Consider the following 20,578-nt stretch of genomic DNA (forward strand, 5'->3'; position numbering starts at 1 on the left):
TGCCACCCAAGCGAGAGAAGGAAAGATCCAAGGGAAGAGAATGAGGGAAATCAAGAATCAAAATCCAAACACAGTCATTCTACACCCTAGACTCTTTAGTAACATTTGATTTCCATTGCGCTGGTTCTGAGATTTTGTGTGAAGCCTCTTCTTTTCAGGCAGTGGATTCCAATACGATGAGGGTATATACATGATGAGGAGTGCCTAAATCTTTATAATAGGAATTGGACATCTCGACCCTCCACTGTTGCGTCAATTGAACGAATGCCTGTAATTTTTTTCCTTGTCCCTGTGTTGCCCAAAAAATATTGTACTATTGCTACCCACCACCTGATACATGATCATGGACGCGGTTGGCGTCGGGTCAAACCGAGGAGTAGCGAATTGTCGGTGGTTGTGCTTCACCAAACAGACAAAATTCACCTTGGCGCTCTGTCGGTTCCTCGACAGAGGAGAGAGAGAGCTGGATCGCCTGAGAGAGAGGCGGCGGGCAAGAGGACGGAAACTCCCTTCTCAGATTCTGAATTATCCCTTCTCCTTTTCCCTTTTTACGTCTCGAGCTCTGGTTGATCCATGGCGTCTGCTGGGATTTCTTCTTATCGAGATCGGACGTCGGAGTTCCTTTCCTTGTCTGAAAGCCTTGGGCGAACAAACAGCCGTCCCGGCGCATCGACTATCGACACGCTTCACAGCAAACCCGACTCATCCCCATCCGCAAGCGCCCGCCGGTCGGAGTTCAACAAGAAGGCCTCCAGGGTCGGGTTGGGAATTCACGAGACGTCTCAGAAGATCGCGCGGCTCACGAAATGTGAGTGATCCTGCAAATGCTTTCTCTCGTTCTGCTCTTGGTGATCCGGTGTTATATGCGTCGTGTTCGTAATCGCGAATTGGGTAACATGTCCGTAGTATGACGATTGACCGGAATCTGCTAAGGCATTTTCCGGGTGCAAACGGTGAATTCTGGATGAACTTTGCTTTAGATCTACTTTTCTTTGTGAAATCGTATGGAACCAAGGTCATAGTTTGTGAACACGATTGAGATGCTGCATTTCAATTTTCGCCTTCCGATTGCTAGGCTGTCTATTGGAGCCAATCTTCTTATTAATTGCGTGTTTCTTTGTATACGTCGTGCCGATTTTTTTAGTTGATTGCTCTCTTAATCTTGTACGTAGGGTTTTGTGACTCATTGAAGCTTCTAGGGAACTGTCGAGAAATTAGAACTTGATATGCCTGTCAATGTCTCATCCTTAACTCTTTGGTGCTTAAATATCCGGCGTTTATCTCATTCAGAAAGGATGGGGAGTTCTAAACATTTTTATTCATAGCATCCCTTACTCTTCTCCACATGAAGAATTCCTTGGTACTGCGAGATAGTTTATTTTCATTTGTGAGTCGGAATGGAACTTTGTCTCTTTCGAGTTTCGACGCTATAGATTTGAAGTAGCTTTTTGTTGCGGGTTATTGAAATTTGCTTTTCCCTGAAATTGATCTTCACTGGTAAACCTCTATTTCACTTTTCAGTGGCGAAGAGTTCATCCATGTTCAATGATCCAACTTTGGAAATACAAGAGCTCACTGCTTTGATAAAAAGTGACATTGATGCACTGAGTCTAGCTGTTTCTGAATTGCAAGCCCTTCAAAATTTTGAATCGTCCGATCGTGATTTATCCAAGGACAGCATTGTCCACTCGACAACAATTTGCGATGATTTGAAAAGCAGACTTATGGGGACCACTAAGCAGTTTAAAGATGTCTTGACTGCGAGGACTGAGGTTGAGGCTCATGGACTTTGGTGGCCTTAACAATATCTTCTGTTACTTAAGAAGTTCATAAGCATTCTGTTTTCCCTGCAGAATCTGAAGGCTCATGAATCTAGGCGACAAATTTTTTCAGCAAACACATCACAAGAAAACCGCGTTACACAGCATTCAAGTATAGTTGCAGAACCACCTCCATGGTCAAGCTCATTGGGTCCATCCACGTAAGTTTGACATAACTTGATTTGTAAGGAGCCACAAGTGCTGTAACTGCAGCTTTTGTTTGGATTTCTCTTCTACCCGAAATATTAGTGTTTGCATTTGAAATGTATGCATGTCCTCCAGTTTGGCTTCCTGGCTTTCATGCTGCAACTTAAAATACTCATTTCTTGTTAGAGATTATTATGTGACTCTTGGTTGAGCAAGTAATCCCATTCATTCTCAAATTGGTGCTTTTTCTGAATCTAGTTCCCTTGTTTCATGTAAGGACATGGAGAATGCTACTATCTATTTGTAAGTTGTAATTTGCTACTTCCACCTCTCACTAGGATAAAAGTGTTCCAAGTCTGGATTTCAGTTCTTAATATGTCCTGTGGCTATATTCCAAAAGATTAGTGAAGGCTTGTTTGCGTTTGTGGAAGTGTTAGTACTACTTTAGTGACCATCTATTCATTGATCACGTGAAGTATCTCAACATTTCTTGGTGTCTCTTTATTTGTTTACTGTTATCAGCCTTTCTCTTTGTTTTTTCTGAACAGATTATCTTCAGGTGGTGTCTCAAATGGAAGCCAGCTGAGGTATGTTCTGTTACCCTGTTATTTCACTTTCTCCTGCAGTCTGTTATCAGGTTATGCTTGAAGCTTTTATTGTGGATGCCTCACATATAGGATCCAAAATTTGGCCTTAAATCTTACTGAACAAAGCAGTGACTTGTATCCAGATATGAAAAAAACTACCATTACTTGCCTATGGTGAATGAACAGGGACTCATAGAATTTCTATCAATCCTATGTTCATTATATCTTATTTTGTTTTGGATGTATAAGCTGTGAGTTCATATAAAACGGTTGGTCTTCCATCATGTGAAAAACATGTTGTTGCCCTTGTTTGGTTGGGGCTCATGATCTATTTCTGAAGGATCTCAACTGACTTGTAAGTGCTGAAATCCATTCCCTTCGAGCATTTCTTGTTGGCTTCTATGGCTTTTAACCTGTGAGAGTTGGTGTTATATTAGATGATACTGCATTTTTTTTCCTACAGAGACATGGCATGTTAGCATCTTATCAATTCTGTGTCAAGTAGAAAGTTTAAGATGATCTAGCTTCCCTTTATCAACAATCGTGGTTCGTATCTCTTTTCTTAGCAAATGAACCATGATTCCTCTTTTCTAGAGTTAGATTTGTGAACAAATGTTTAGAAATTCAAAAATTTTAATTATTATGTTTAAATAGCCATGTCAGTTTTTATAATCTAGTTTCTCTCTTGATCTCCATCTCGATATATATATATATATATATACATATATATATATATATATATATAGAGAGAGAGAGAGAGAGAGAGAGAAAGAGAGAGAGATGACTAGAAACCAGACTATAATATCTCAGAACCATCAGAACTATTAGAGCCATTCAATCAGACAATAAATGATGGTCTGGTGGATGAGAGAGAAAAATTAGATACCTTTTAATCAAGATATATAAAAAGTCCCTCAAATATCCTCATCCACCCTCTTTCTCCTTCCCACATGCTTCATTCCACTCTTCTTTCCTTCTTTCTCTCTCCTTCCTTCTACCAAATTGGCGAACCCCTCTCCTCTCTCATGATCTCTCTCCCTCCATTTCTCACCAAGCAAATCAGAAGCTGTTGGAAGGATGGTGGCTCTCGCCATGAATTAGAAACTGGTTTTTTTCTTCAAATCTGCATCTACGGCTGATGATCGGTCCTGTTGCCATTACCTGCCTCTATGCATCATTGCTGCTGCCTGCCTCCAGTCCTCTGGCCTGACCATTGTGTTAAAATATAAATCCTTCACCAGCACGTTGAAGAGGAGTCTCTTAGGATTCCACCTCCTTGTAGAATGTGTTAAAATATTTAATGTCCTTGTAACATGTGAAGAGTCTCCTAGGATTCTATGTTATAGTTAATATCCTTGTTATATGGGAAGTCTCCTAGGATTCTATGTTGTAGTTAATATCCTAGTAATATGTGAAGTCTCTTAGGTTTCTATGATGTAATTAATGTCCTTGGAGCTTGTGAAATCTCCTAGGATTCTACGATTGGAGACTCTTAGAATTCTGAAAATGAGATTATAAATAGAGGCCGTGCAAACCATTTTGGCTACGGCTTCTTCTCCTCAGTTTCTTCTTGTTTTCATTCTCTCTCTCTCTCTCTCTCTCTCTCTCTCTCCTGCGTGAGTGCTGTTTTCGGGTTACAGATATTGGTGCTACATTTCTATCATGGTATCAGAGCCAGGTTACGTTATCTCTACCAAACGAAATGCCCAAACAGGTCTGATCTGGTTAGAACTCTTTTCTCATCTTGTCTCTATCCTGAATTTACTTTTCTCTTGCGCAATTCTTGTTCCTTTTTCTTCTTGCTTACCAAGGACACATCTTGTTATATCGTGTCTTCTTTCCCTCTCATCTTCTACCTATATACCATTCCTTTCTGCTGTCATGGAAAACCTTTCGCATTCTGGCATGTCCTCAAGTTTTCTTCCTCACCTTATTACCGAAAAACTCAACCATGAGAATTATCTGATCTGGAAAAGGCAAATCATGCCTTTCATAAGAAGTCAAGGCCTCTTTGGACATCTCGATGGTTCAACAAAGGCTCCACCAATATCCGTCTTACAGGAAATAAAAAATGAGGCAGGAGAAGTTATTGCTGTTCATGAAGACAACAATCCTGAACATGCTATGTGGATGAGACGTGATCAAAGTCTGGTTGCGTATATTTTGTCCACTTTATCTCAACAAGTGTTACTTTCAGTTTCTGATGATTGTACTGCAGAAGAATTATGGGAAACCCTTGCTAATACCTTTTCCCAAATATCAGAAGCTCGAATTATGTACTTAAAGAAAGAATTTCAGAATTTGAGCAAAGGTTCAACGTCTATCATGGATTATTTGGGGCGTATTAAGGCCGTCGCAGACCAACTTGCTGCCTCAGGGAATAACATTTCTGATAAGGAAAAGGTACAGCAAACCTTGAATGGACTTGGGCATGATTATCATGCTTTTATTACAGCTCTTGAGGTCCTTCCTGTTCTGCCTTCCTTCAACGAACTACAAGGTAAACTTCTCCAACATGAAATGAATATGAAAAGAGTCATTGAAAGGACTGATCAAGGGAACTCCCAAAATGTGTTGGCTATGAATGTAAAGTTTGGTAAGAGTCATGGGAACTCCAACCATGGTGGTCGTGGCATTCTACCAACACCGCATAACCAAGGTATGTCTCCTTTGGATACTTCAAGAAAAATACCAATTTGTTTTCAGTGCAACAAGAAAGGACACATGAAGGTACAATGTTGGTTTAATCCTCAAAATAAAAACAAAGGGGTAAGACATGATTATAAACAAGGAGGACAAAGTTCTAAATCCGCCGCTGAAGATATGCAACAGCTATTGATGGCCGCATTCTCAAAGATGACTATAAAGCAAAATGAGCAGGGAGAATGGTTCTTGGATTCAGGTGCAGCTACCCATGTGACAGGAAATGCAGGTAAATTGACTAACTTATCCCCTCATTACGGTAGAAGTTGCATTATAACAGGTGATGGAAAATCTCATCCTATTACACATATTGGAAATGCACATATTCCATTGTCATCCTCGTCTCTATCACTGTCTAATGTTGTTCTTGCTCCCAATATCAAAAAGAACATCATATCCATTTCTAAACTCATTGATGATACAAGCTCTTCTGTTGAATTCACACCTTCTTCTGTCTATGTCAAGGACCTCCAAACGAAGAAAATGTTCGCTAGAGGGGAGCGTCAAGGGAATATGTACGTCCTCAAGGAATGTCTACCCAAGGATTCATCCACTTTTGATATAGGATTGAAGACATTTTCTCTTTCTCATAATGCGTCATCAGTGCCAAGTTCTTGCCATTTTCAATCAAAAGTAAGGGGCCCTAACCAATTTTTGGAGTCTGATTTGTGGCATAGTCGGCTAGGACACTGTGGTCGACATTTCATTGAAAAACTTGTCACAGATAGTCTCATTCCAAGATCAAGTTTACCTCTTACTTCAAGTGTCAAAAAATGTTCAAGTTGTGGACTTTGTAAGAGTCATGTTTTACCTTTCCATAATATAAATCAAAGGGCTTCCAAACCTTTTGAAACTATTTTTTCTGATGTATGGGGGCCAGCCCCTATTGATTCCATGTCTGGGTCAAGATATTATGTCTTATTCATTGACTCTTACTCACGTTTCACCTGGATTTACTTCATGAAACACAAATCAGAAGTACCTCACATATTTCGAAACTTCTATGTCATGATTCAAACTAAATTTTCATCCAATGTGGTGCATTTTCAATGTGATGGAGGGGGAGAATATTCCTCGCTTGATTTTATTGAATTTCTACGTGAAAAAGGGATAACTAGACAAATTTCCTGCCCTTACACACCACAACAAAATGGTGTAGTTGAGCGGAAACATCGACATATAGTTGAAAGCGCCATGAGCATGATGCATGATACTAATGTGCCCATTTCCTTGTGGACTGAAGCCTTTCATACTGCTGTATACATAATAAATTGTTTGCCTATGACACTCTTGATGTCTAAATCGCCATATTTTACACTCTTAGGCAAACAACCTGATTACAAGAACTTGAAGGTTTTTGGTTGTGTATGCTATGTTCACGTTGATGCTGCCTTGAGGAACAAGTTTCAAGACAAAGCTATTCAATGTAGATTCGTTGGATATGCTGATGAATATAAAGGTTTTCGATGCTATGATCCAACAACTAAACGTATCAAAACTTCAAGAAATGTCATTTTTGATGAACATAGTTTTGATAATACAAATGAAATGCCTATGACCATTGAATCTTATGATCCCTGGACCAGTACACAGTTATTCAATGCAGATCCTGTTATAGAAAATGATGTGCCTCAAAGTGAAGATTCAGAGAGAGCAATACAACCGTCGGATATGGCTCAAAGTGAAAATCAAGAAGATCCAACACAGTCATCAAGTCATCACGAAAACAATAATGAACAGAGCAACGATGCACATCGGTATTCGGGTCTTATCTACAGTCGACGACTAAGGGACAGAGATGCTCACAGTGAAGAAGACAACATGCCCCACCTTAGAAGATCCCAACGCATTCGTCATCCCATTCACAGGTGGGTTAGCTATGATTCTTTATCACTTGATTTTCAGTTATTCATGGCAAAAATTGGCAAGGAGGAAGAACCTACTTCATTTGATCAAGCATCAAAATCACATCATTGGAGAAAGGCTATGAAAGAAGAAATGGATGCCTTGCATGAATGTGGAACATGGGAGATCGTTCCGAGGCCACACGAAAAGAACGTAGTGGGCTCCAAATGGGTATACAAAATTAAATACAAACCTGACGGCAGCATAGAAAGACACAAAGCAAGGTTAGTAGCAAAAGGGTTTACACAACAATATGGAGAAGATTATGATGAGACATTCAGCCCTGTGATCAAAATGGGAACAATTCGCGTGATTATATCATTGGCAGTTGAATATGGATGGAGACTACATCAAATGGACGTGAAGAATGCTTTTCTTCATGGTGATTTAAGGGAGGAAGTATATATGGAACAACCTCCAGGATACACGAAAGGAGACTCTCATGCATGGGTTTGCAAACTAAGAAAATCTATTTATGGACTTAAACAGGCCTCACGTTCGTGGTTTGACAGTTTCTCTTGCAAGATTCAAGAATGTGGTTTTCGGAGATGTCCTCTAGATCACTCTCTTTTCATTTATCGAAAGGAAAACATATTTACTTTACTTCTTATATATGTTGATGATATTGTTATCACAGGCAATTCAGAAAAACACATAGAAGAAGCTAAAGTTTTGATGATGCAAAACTTCAAAATGAAAGAGCTTGGTGATTTACGATTCTTTCTTGGAGTGGAGATTGATAGGCACAATAATCGCCTCACATTGACACAACAGAAATACACGTTGGATTTGTTGAAAAAGTCAGGTATGTCTGATTGTAAGCCTGTTGGAACTCCTAGTGTTCTAAATCAAAGACTAAGTGCTCAAGATGGGGAGTTATATGAAGATCCTACGCAATATCGAAGTATTGTTGGGGCACTTCAATATCTTACATTTACTAGACCAGATATTATATATGCTGTGAATCAAGTATCCCAATTTATGCATGCACCTAGAGATACTCACATGGATGCTGTCAAAAGAATATTAAGATATCTTAAAGGGACAGCAGGAGATGGCTTAGTTTATGGTAAGAGTGAAAATATAACTACTGGACATCAACTTATGACATTCACAGATGCAGATTGGGCTGGAGATCCCGATCAAAGAAAGTCCATTTCTGGTTTTTGTATTTTCATTGGACGTAATCTTGTGTCTTGGAGTTGTCGAAAGCAAAAGGCAGTAGCAAGATCCAGCACTGAAGCTGAATACAGATGCATGGCTGCAGGTACTGCTGAAGTTACATGGGTTAGACATTTGCTAGAAGACATTGGAGAAAAGATTAAAACATCAATGTTAATGTGCGATAATCAAAGCGCTATTAACATTGCCTTTAATCCCGTACAACATGGTCGAACAAAGCACATTGAGATTGATCAACACTTTGTTAGACAAAAGGTGGAAGACAAGGAAATTCAGCCTATTTATGTTCGTACAGATGAACAAGTTGCAGACTTATTTACAAAAGGATTAACAAAGGAACGATTCTGGTTTCTAAAAGGCAAGTTGTACATGGTGCAAAACCATGCACAACTTGAGGGAGGGTGTTAAAATATAAATCCTTCACCAGCACGTTGAAGAGGAGTCTCTTAGGATTCCACCTCCTTGTAGAATGTGTTAAAATATTTAATGTCCTTGTAACATGTGAAGAGTCTCCTAGGATTCTATGTTATAGTTAATATCCTTGTTATATGGGAAGTCTCCTAGGATTCTATGTTGTAGTTAATATCCTTGTAATATGTGAAGTCTCTTAGGTTTCTATGATGTAATTAATGTCCTTGGAGCTTGTGAAATCTCCTAGGATTCTACGATTGGAGACTCTTAGAATTCTGAAAATGAGATTATAAATAGAGGCCGTGCAAACCATTTTGGCTACGGCTTCTTCTCCTCAGTTTCTTCTTGTTTTCATTCTCTCTCTCTCTCTCTCTCTCTCTCTCTCTCCTGCGTGAGTGCTGTTTTCGGGTTACAGATATTGGTGCTACATTTCTATCACATTGTTCCAGCCTGCTATAAGATCAATCATTTCCCCACTTGGATCACCCTCGGCCCTCTGCCGACCCATTTAGCAGCTGCTTCTCCAACCCATTTCGTTCACTGGCCGTCTCGTTGTCGATGACCCTGCATGTGTCAGCCAATCAGTAATGCTCCTGGCTCTGCATTGATGACTTTTTGGCATCCTGCTATTGGCCTGTGCTTGGGTTATTGGGTGTACATAGTGAGGAGTGCTCTTTTTGGCCACATAAATGACCCGGTCTCTTCTTATGGTCCTATGGTGTTTAATACTCCTGAACAACCTGGCCTGTTGGGTGCTGTGACCATGTGGGCCTTTCATGCTCTCTTTAATTTCTGGTGTGTTGCTAAACTCTCTTTCTCTCTCTTGCTTTTGCTGTTTTGTACTGGTTTTCATGGCTAAGCATCATTGTCCATGACTTGTTATCCTTCAGCTCTTTCTATGGCGGACCAGCAGAGAGGGAGAGGCTATGCATCAGCCCAACCCATCTTCGCATTAATTTATCTCTCATTCTCTCTCAATATGGCAGGGGGGGTGTTGGCTGCAGCTGACACATACAAGAGTGTGTGTGTGTGTGAGAGAGAGAGAGAGAGAGAGGAAGGAGTAGGAACCAAACTATTATATCCCTACCAAACTATCCCTCCCTCTCTATCTCTGTGGTATTATGAAATTCTCTTTGTACTAATCTGTTAAATTTCCTTTTTATGTATGATGTACATTCTATATTCATGAATATATATTCATATCAGAATTGCTTTTCCCTTGACATGACAAAGTACTATTTTCTTTGTTGGTCAGTTTGATTTGTTATAAATAAGATTTGACGTTGGGATCATGGGTTATGTAGTGTATCATTTAACAAAAAACTTATAATATTGACAGCATGTGTGCTACACTATCATACTTTTTAAAGCTTTAGTAACTTTTGACATGTTTTTATGAACCGTGTGCTCATTGTGCTACCAATTGTAATCCTTGCTTTAAGTTTTAAGCTAGTCTAGTGCTCCCAATAGCACTTGTAATTATTTCCTTTGTTCCTCTTTCCCTTCCTTCTCACACACCCTTTTCTTCTTCAATTATGTTCAAAATGAGTACTGAATGAGGAAAGGGGGGAGACTTGGCTGGGAGAGAGAATAAGAAAAGGAGAGGATAGCTCCAGCCAATCGTAGAAGCAGAACTACCAAATGCATCTCTCTCTCTTGTTATGTATATATATATATATATATATAAGACTGAGTTAAACCAGTCTTTGGACTAGTTTTCTAGGTCTTTTTACCTCCTCCCACATGATTTTTTTCTTTCTTTGGTTCGCGGGGTGGGGGGTGGGGTGAGGGAGGTGTGCATGGATAGTTTGGTAGAAAACAAAAGGGGGAAAAAAGGTGAGAGAGAGAGGAAAAGGTGGGATTGAACATTTCTTTTTACTTTCTCTCTCTCTTTTTCTCTCTCCTTTATATATATTGTGTGTGTGCATGTGTGTATGTATTTATTTTTGTACATGTGTATGTATGTATAAACTATGTGAACTGAATATAAGTAGTCCATCACATGTTTAATAGTTTGCAACGTGCTATGTATAAGGTTTTTTTTTTGTGAAAAGGTAAATGACAACTTGTACTTTGATTCTGAATTATTAACTTTACACGTGATACTTTGTGAGCCATTAATGAACTTGATCAAACAACTAATAATAATTCTTGTATTTTGAAAACTATAAATGTGTGTGTGTGTCCATGGGGAAAATTTTTTAGTTGAGCCCATGTAATGTGTATGTCGTTTAAAAATCATTATGAATAGCTAGCAGGTAGTGTTTTTTTCTTTTAAATTTATTTTGTGCAAAAGAAAATTAATGAAGTGTTTGAACTTTGATGACATTAATCAAGCATGTTAGTCTTCTTGGGAATTTTGGCCAGTTATTTTTGGTATTTCCCTTTCCTTCTTTTTGTATTTTATTTCTGCTTTTTGGTATGGCTGAGAGAGCTTTGGACTTTAGTCATCTCTGTTTAAGGGAACAGTTTGTCCTGTGTTAGTTATGCTTCTTGCAAACTTTCTTTGGTTGTGCTTAATACATTTTTATTGTGCTTTTGCATTTTTTATTGTATGCTCTTGTGAGCTTTGTTTGTTTGCCTTCATTGAGGAAGATTTCAGCTAGTTTGATATAGATTTATGTCTTGGCCTTCACATGTTATCAGAGCAAAAAGATTTAGCCTTGGCCTTGATGAGTCCTTTCATCTTGAAGAGCTCGTGGTTGGAATATGGTGCACATGGAAGCTCTAGTTGATCGTTAGGCAGCTCCACATTCTTCATTTCTCAAGTGTGCTCTACCCATTCTCTTGTGTTTTTTTCTTTTTTAAAATAGAAGACAAGGATTGCTCTCTTCAATCTTTTCTGAAATGTACTTCTACCAATTATGTGACATGAGCTTCCACTAGGAAGCACCATATAGGGTCTTTGAGGATTTGTTGATGATTCCGAAAATGAACTTAAACTGATCCTAACCAAGAACATGGAAAGAAAAGCAAAAATAGGGAGGGAAAAAAAACAAAAGCAGTTGAGAAATGTAAGAAAAATGGAGGGAGTGGAGAATTATATCCTGGATTTTAAATAGTGTAAATACTTTTATGAGTTTGTAACCAAATATGTTTCAGGATGAGCTTGAGGCATGAGAATGTCTTAAAGAAATGCATATTGTGAAAGATGTGGCTCGTCAATGGGTGCAATTTAAGATATCTGATGTACAACAAGGAGATAACTTAATCCAGAGTTGCTATGGACAATTATCTCTGTTATGGAATGAATTGACTGTATTTGAAAATAAGTCGCATGACTGACATGGTATTATGCTTAGAGAAAGGTAAATATGAGACAATAAGTTCTATAAATTCATTATGGCTTTTAGAACTGAATTTCATGTAGCAAAAACTTCACTTCTTCATTGGTCCAGTCTTTTGACACTAAATGAACACTTGGCATACTCATTATGTTGGAAAATAAATTTTTATATTGCAGGGAAAGAAGCGAGACTGTCTTGGCCAACTTGAAACATGAAATCACATGAAATCCTATAGACCAAATCATTTTGGAAGAAGTAGTGGGGAAAGGAACAAGAAAATGATTTGTTTTGATTGTCATGAATTGGGTCATATGAAGCCAAAATGCCCAAAGTTGAACAATTTGACAAGAAGGTGGCCACCACGGGATGTTATTAAGAAAAAGGAAGAGCTCAACTCAATTGGGGCAATGTCACTTCCTCAAGTAGTAGAAGCCATGAATGTAGAATTAATGGCCTCTGGAAAATGAAAGACCTGGGACGCCTGGTCCTTATCCGAAGGCAAGAAAACCATAAGATGTATGTGGTTTTTTGAAGTCAAAATGGAACTCTTAAAAGATTCAAAGCAAGGACAGTTGTCAAACAAGCTACAAAGGCTTGGCATGATAGATTTAGTATTCATAATTGAACATGAGTTTAAATGTTGTTGTTTGATGCTACTCTATTTTTGTCACTTCCGGTGATTATCATGTCATCAACATAGAGAGGTAAGACTACAATACCATCTATGTCACATAGGTACGGGTACGGGTACTGACCATTTTCAAAAAACTTGGGTGCGGGGGTACGGCCGTATATATATATAAACAATAAGAAATACTTAGAATATATATATCAAAATAAAGAATATACATCAACATAAACAAATGAATAACATAGAAAATATATATCAACGGCTCTTATAGCAGTGTGTTTTAGAAACCTATGAAAAACTTTAAACATATGGAAAACTAAGCAGCCCCTTAATCAAATATGAACATCAATCGAATTTTTACATCCAAAGAATAGAATAAAAAATAAGGTGGAAAAAATTAAATCAAAATAAAATTAAGCAGTTTGGATCTATAGGTACCCAAGTGTCAAAGTACCCATTTTGAGTACGAGTACGGCAACACGGGTACGTGGACCTTACTGAAGTACCCATGTGACTTAGAATACCATTAATTAGAAAGCACAAAGGATATTTATCATCACAAATCAACTTTGCAGGTGATGTTGTAAATAGGTCTGTGATAACAAATGATGAGATTGTTTTCTACTTTTGTACAACCGAGAGAGCCATTGGGACTCTCCAACCGTCTGGAAAACGGATCTAGCCATTGGAGACTCCCAACAACAACTCAGCTCTATTTAAGTGACCAGTTTGTCTCATGTTAGTTATACTTCTTGGAAGCTTTCTTTGGTTGTGCTTAAGATTTTCTTGTGCCTTTAATGCACTTTTTATTTTGTGCTCTTTGAATTGTTTGAGCTCTGGGTTGTTGTTTTCATTGAGGAAGATTTCAGCTATTTTAATTTTTAATTAATTTTATATCGTTTTTTATCTTAAAAGTGTGGTTGTTAGGAGAAAATAATGATATATAGACAAACTTTTGTTCGTCTTTCACCATTTGTCTCTGGAAATGGTCAAAATCAAGTTCATTTGGAAATATTGGATACCTTCAGAGTTCAGTTGTATCACATATAACCAAAAATTATTAGCACTCAATTGTTCGATGATTAAGAAGTAATGTTCTTCTTCTAGCAATATCTTTAGACCTGGGAACACACACGAGATGGCTTATAACAACTTTCTTGCAGACGAAGATTGGGTTCGGATGTTGCACCACCACACAGTATGGAGGTGCAGATGTTACAACAGACCGTTCCACGTCAAGATAACTACATGCAAAGCAGGGCAGACGCTCTACAGAATGTTGAATCCACAATCTCAGAACTTGGTAGTATCTTCACTCAGTTGGCAACTATGGTAGCACAACAGGGCGAATTGGCTATCAGGTTTTTTTTCCACCCTTGTGCTATACAAATATAATTATGAAGCCTACACTTTCGTGCACTATACAACTGATAATATTCACTCCAGAGCATAGCAGTCCATTGAACTTGAGCATTATAAGTCAATCTCGTTGCAGAGCCTGCTTTGGATAAATATGACCTTTTGAACTAGCCACTTATTGTATATGTGTTGGCCCATCACGGAGTTGTTCTCAAGGTGGAGTTTAGTATGAATGGTAGTGAGCATGAGTTGACCCTTGGCTTAACTTCCTGTGGATCTCTCTGACCCAGCACAAACCAAGTTCTGTCCAGAAGTAGCTTGGGTTTAAGTTCAAAATTGATCATATGATGGCAGAAACCAGCTTCTAATAACAAATAAGTTGAATTCAAACAGGATCGATGATAACATGGAGGAGACGCTATCAAACGTGGAAGGCGCGAGGAGTGCACTATTAAGGCATTTGAACCGTGTGTCTTCCAATAGGTGGCTTATGATCAAGATATTTGCGGTTCTCATATTCTTTATGCTTTTGTTTGTATTTTTCGTACTGTGAACTAGAAGCGGAAAAAAATAAAGGAAAAAAAAGAAATCTCTCTGTCCATTGTTGTTTTATCTTATTTTCTTGAATTCATTCGACGGATTCTGTTAACCTTTACTGGCGGTAATTTGAAATAAACTATTTTCATCAACCTCTTAGTTTCATTCGGAGATCTCGGTACTGGGTCAGTCTCCGTGGAGCCACTGCTTGGTTTTTGTTGCCACGGTGAACCAAGATGTCGCATCCAGTTCAGGCAGGATGGCACGATGTACTGGCGAAAGGGCGCTTAATCATGTCCTGCAAATGCCGACGAGTCTTATTTATTTTTGTTAGCAGGTTTTTTTAGCAGCCCCAAGTTATGCCAATAGATTTGAACTCATGGTATTGCGCTCTTGGCCTTTTCAACTTGAAAGGTCTTCGACCAATTCGGTGTAGCACATGTTGGCAATCACCTTGATTTCTGATACAATCCACGTATAAGAACGTCTCGATCGTGTTTGAGAACTGCCAATGACAACGACACGGGGATCAAATGACGCGAAATATGGGGGAGGATTTCTCGGGTATCTCCTTTGAAAGAAAAAGAAGATCTAAGGGGGGAAATGGTGGAGCACGTCATCTCAGTCCGATTTTCCATACTATGAGTTCCAAATGGTGGGGACACGGGAATTTCTTATTTCTGATCTCGAATCCGGCTTCCATACAAAGCCTTAAGGCCATAGACCAATGAGCGCTGCCGGGAGTTCACCAATCCAAGCAGGACAGGGAATCATAAAATTCCATCTCTCTTCCGCTTATCAATTCGATAAGGATATTGTAAACGCAACCAACAGGGCGACTGGGCAAGCGCTTGTATTCTCAAAATGCAGAAGTGATTGTAAGTTTCAAATGGGAAACTGAGGCGAGCTGAGCTGGTAGCAAGTGTCTTCCGCATGGCAACAAGAACCCGTGCGAAGCTCTTGCATTTTGTCGTTTGGCTAGTCGGGTAATATGAAGCTGATACCGTCCTGCAGGATCTATGCATGAAAAACCCAAACGCCTGAGGACTTGGTTGCTTCAGTGGGTGGTGGCTGTGGGTGACGGCTGCAAAATGCCGGCCACTTCGGTCAGGCACAAAGGCCAGGCCGCTCAATATAATCTAGCATTTAAGAATATGATATCAAGGGTGATTTGATAGGAAGCAGATATTAAATCAATTTTTCTGAATTTAAATATATTTATTTAAGCATTAAATAACTCTTGTACAATCAAAATTTTGGTAGTAAAAAAAAAAAAAAATAGTTTCACAGAAATAACTTGAATTAAGGTATCCTTTCTATTAAATTAACAGATATAAACATGTTAGTTTGTTCCGTCCAACTCTGCCAGCGTGCTAGGGATACGGTTTCCCATGACCTTTTATAAAAGAGAGAATGAAAGGATACAAATCAACAACATGGTAGTCTGTTCATATTTGTCTAAAATATCTTTCAATTTGATTTTGAGTGGTATGGTTTTTTGTCCGTAACTTAATTGTTAAAAACCAAACATCTTAAAATTGACTAATAAAATACTTTGCGTGCAATCTAACCTTATAAGTATGATCTTAAGAGTGGTTAGGTGCAAAAGATATTAAGTGAATCACTTTTTCAGTTTGAATGTGATTTCTGTAATAAAAAATATTTAACGGCTTTTGTAACTTCAGAATTTTGGTAGTTGGAAAATAATTTTTTTCCGTAAAAACAACTTGAATTAAGGCATGATCTATATTAAATTAGCATTCACAAACAATATTTAAAGATGTCCACATTTTGCATGGAGTACTTCTAAGCAAAAGCTTAAGGGGTCTAATTTTTGCTTCTACCTCTGTGGTGCGTGTATGTATGTGTCCACGCATGCTCGTGTGTGTGTGTGTGTGTCTCTTCTCCTCACTAATTTAAGTGAACCTCAGGAGCTGCTAGAGTTGATTTACCAATCTTGCCTGTTGAGGGCGCAGCGGGAAAGTGTAATTAGTTCTTTGAAATTCTAGGGCCTCTACGACCACACCATCTGTCCACCAGTGGCTGTGGCCATGTGAGCAGTGGAAGAAACTGGTCAAAAAATGGATACTTTTGGAACCCACACCACTTGGTGAGTGAATTATTGTTGCATAAAATCTTTTGATCCAAATTCCGTCAAGATTTTCAGCTTTCCGAGATGTTAATCAACTTGGCTCGATACTGAATTACGTACGGTGGAGCATACAATTGCGGAAGGGCCATTCCCCCGCCCCTGTTCTTCCGGTCGGCGCCTGTCTCCTGTCCCTTCTCTTCCTGTTTTCCTCTTTTTTTTTCTTTTTTTTTTATCTTGCTTTTGTTTTCAATATGCTTAGACTGTAGTGAGTGAGTGACGGTAAAACCACCAATACCTATGCAGCATCGCGTACGTTTCATATGGAGAAAGAAATGGTAATGCAATTTCTGGAAAAGATGACGCGAGGGTTCTTGCGTTGCTTTGACGGTAAACCGATCGATGATGGCTTCCCTTCCTACTGTCTTCATTCGTTCTAACAAAGGTACGTCGATATTGCACTTCAAATGATTATGATATAGTTAGAACCTCCAAGGATGTTTATAAATCTACGAAAGTAAATGTGTCGTACTCAGCAGCAAGGGGAAGCTCGAGCAACAAATGGCAGCAGAGTTGCGATACCGTGTTCGACTCGAAGCCAATTGCATTCCTCTGTTGTCAACGTAACGTGATGTGCTACTGGGAATCATCGAAAGCATTCATGGTTTAACAATCTAAGGATCCTACGTCAGATCACTTAGATCCATTGGACTCTTCTGTAAATCTGGTGAGCCATCAACCTCATTGCAATGGTGCAAATAATAAAGCCTGAACTCGACGTTAAAATTGATTCACTGCAAGACTAACAATTTGGTGGATGCTCTTTCCCAAGTAGTATAAGTAAAATATTATTGTTTTAAGTTGTTGACAAGTGTAGATGTGCTTAATCGAGTATATGATATATGGCTGTTGGTTTGAATTCATTTGACGGAGGTGATTGGCCTTGAGCGGCAAAAGACACCTGAATCATAATCTGGTGGGCTCTCCTTCGACTTGCCGATCGACAGGAGAAAAGAAAGAAGCTAAAGCAAAAGTCATGAGGGCCGTATGAAACTGTCTCTTTCCCGGATGTTCCTTTGGTGTCCTCTTGGTTTGCTTCTAAAAATATCCTGCAAAGATCAAATGGATCGCTTTTTTGGGTTCCTGAGATGGCCTTGATCGATGGGGATACGGGAGAGGGAGATTCATTAAGCGCCTGTTATCTATGGAGATTCTAATGAGAAAGCAAGTAAAAAGACCTGTCATTTCATGCACCTCCAACACGGCAAGGGTCGGAGATGAATTAAGCACGAGAAGAGTACCTACTTGAACTACTTCAGAAATGGAAACAGATGGAATCTAGTGAGGCGACGGCAGACCTAAATGACCATTTTAGTCGCCCATGGTTGTTGTGGACGAGGATCGGTTCGGTTGTCCTCTGCTAGAATTTACAATTTTGTTTTGGTTGGCCTATATCAAATCAAACTATATATATATATATACTTAATCCTGTGATCAGCATATCTCAATATTGTTTGGGACCAATTTTAAAATTGGTTAGGTATTGGCAAGGCCTTGGCGCCAAATCACTTGTATCTGTTGTCATTTTTCAGATCTCCTCTTTTACCTGTCTTTTCTTTTGATCATTATGCTTGTTTATCATATAATTTCTATGCTGGGGTTTGACATTGAGCGCGTAGCTATTTTTCAAAGCTGACGCTTGTCGGGTATGTTCCTCCGACAGGTCTTCAACACTGCTGTCCATCTTTCATGCTATGCTTATGCTAGCTGGACAAAAGAAAAGAGATCAGGGGAACGGAAGCCCTCACCTATAATGTAAGCCATGCATTCATAAAGCCAAGCCAAGCATGTGTTGTAAGTGCAACAAGACCATTCTCTAACCCCTGATAACAAAGAGTTAGTTAAAAGGCAAGCAAGGGAGAGAAATGATTTTGACTAAACACAGAAGAAAGTGGGATGGGTGCTTTGCCATGTCCAGTTTTTGGTGTCCGCGGAACATGAAACAAACACCCTGTCGCTTCACATGTGAGCCATCATGACTCAAGAAAGGAACACCAACCCCAATCGCTTCCTTGGGCGAGGAGAAACTGCCTGCCCTATGACGGTTCAAAGGTTTAGCTTCCGAACTACTTGCACCTTGGAACCGGACTTGTATGTAGACGTTGAGGAGTGGCATCATATTCATATAGAGAATGGAGACTTTGCAAAATTGCCCACGGTGAAGAAATAGTCTTTCTTTTATCTTTTTATTTTTTGAGCAGTGATAATGTGTAGAAAAGGCGCAATAGAAAGGAAGTTGAAACCAAAGGACTAATAGGCCCAAGATATTATTACCTTTAACACAAAGAGATCACTCGAGAATGAGAGGTTTCACTTTTGATGTTGACCTTGGAAGGGCAGACTGATATGCACGCACGCCTTCCTACACACCTTCCTTCCGATGCAGGTTGAAGTTGATCGCGACCAACTTTGTCCTCCTAAAGGGTCTCCTATTCTCTCCTATTTGGTTTGGTTTGGGTTCAAGTAAGGTGGGGGCCTGATTAGCGGTGGCCGCACTAAGGAGCAGTTTATGTGTAGTGCCCTTGGTATTTCAATTCTAATTGCTTAATTTGTTAACAATTAAAGGCAAATTTGTTGCACCACCTCTTTTGATGCTACTTGGAATATATTGTTGGGTGAGCAACATAGGTATTTCATCTTACCTTACCACTCAACAAAAGGTTGGAAACCTCCACCCTTTCCTTCATTTTTATAGGATTCAGGTTTGCTTTCATTGCCTCCGGTAATATGATTCGCTATGCTTTAGCTTGTACGTTGGTGCCTTATTTTAAAGTACAATTCATTGGTGCTCTAAAGATTTGAAATTGAAACTGACTCTGCCTGCTAACCCCATCCACCCATTGCACCAGCCCTTTTCATACAACCACTTAAAATGTGAAACTTGATTAGGACATTCGATTCATAGCTCAACCTTCTTCCTAAACTAAACACCATAAGGAAATAACTACATTTCCACTATTGGGGTGTCATGAGTCCTGTGGCGCCTCAAAGAGCAATGGTGGATATGACAAACTTTATCCTCTAAAAAGTTCTCGAAAAATAAAATTTTGCTTCTTCAAAAATCATAATTTGCCCCTAAAAAAACAAATTGGAAAATACACTTGGACTCTATGAATAAGAGTTTTCAGAAAATTTATTTGGTTGTATCTTTAAGCTTCCTCAACGAAAAAAAGAGAGAAGAAAAAAGAAAACTCTAGCTCCGGCCTAGCCATCGGTTAGGTTTTGTATGAGTTATAAGGAAAACACAAGTTTGCCCTGCTTGAGGCACCCAAATGTAGCCATCTCTTTTCACCAACCCATTCATCATTTCTATATAGCGTCTGCAACACCCTTTCCTTTTCTTTTTTCCCTTTCTACAATGCGAGGAAATGTCGACCAAAACAATATTGTGAAAAAATTTGAGCAACAACATGACAAGAGTTGGAAAAAGACTTCTCCTCTGACCACCTTCACTACTTGCTGGACGACAAGCGAAGGAGTCGGCAGAGAATGTGTGTCAAATATTCTTAATACGTTGGGCACACGCTTCGAACGATCTGTATGTGCGCATGTGTTGTGGTTCCGATACTTGAAGGAGGAACTTTGATGGTTTATTTATGTTACGACCTGAGAGGCAGAGGCGACGACGAGGCGCCCGATAACACGAATTATTGCAGCCATGGCGTGACGTTGAATTGAGTTAAAGAGGCTGCCAAGAGGAATGAAGGGAGGCAGCTCCATCGCTTTGCCATCGATCTTCAACAACTACTTTTGCCTCGTTTTCCATTTTAATGATTAATCCTCCTCAGTCACGCTGAGGGACGTAGGTGCTAGGCTGAAGAAAGAAAGAAAGAAAGAAAGAAAGAAAGAATGCGGTCAAA

At 39.2% G+C, this 20,578-nt stretch overlaps 1 protein-coding gene across 1 annotated transcript; it reads left to right on the forward strand.

The window, feature by feature from the left end:
• Positions 1 to 39: 39 nt before the first annotated feature.
• On the forward strand, positions 40 to 14,723 carry LOC116256288 (syntaxin-31). The gene is made up of 6 exons (XM_031632615.2): positions 40 to 808; positions 1,522 to 1,772; positions 1,854 to 1,981; positions 2,516 to 2,554; positions 13,837 to 14,034; positions 14,426 to 14,723. The coding sequence occupies exons 1-6, from the start codon at positions 574 to 576 to the stop codon at positions 14,583 to 14,585; spliced, it is 1,011 nt and encodes a 336-aa protein (XP_031488475.1). The 5' UTR covers positions 40 to 573; the 3' UTR covers positions 14,586 to 14,723.
• The last annotated feature ends 5,855 nt before the right edge of the window (positions 14,724 to 20,578 follow it).

This window comes from Nymphaea colorata, chromosome 6 (assembly GCF_008831285.2).
Source record: "Nymphaea colorata isolate Beijing-Zhang1983 chromosome 6, ASM883128v2, whole genome shotgun sequence".
NCBI lineage: Eukaryota > Viridiplantae > Streptophyta > Magnoliopsida > Nymphaeales > Nymphaeaceae > Nymphaea > Nymphaea colorata.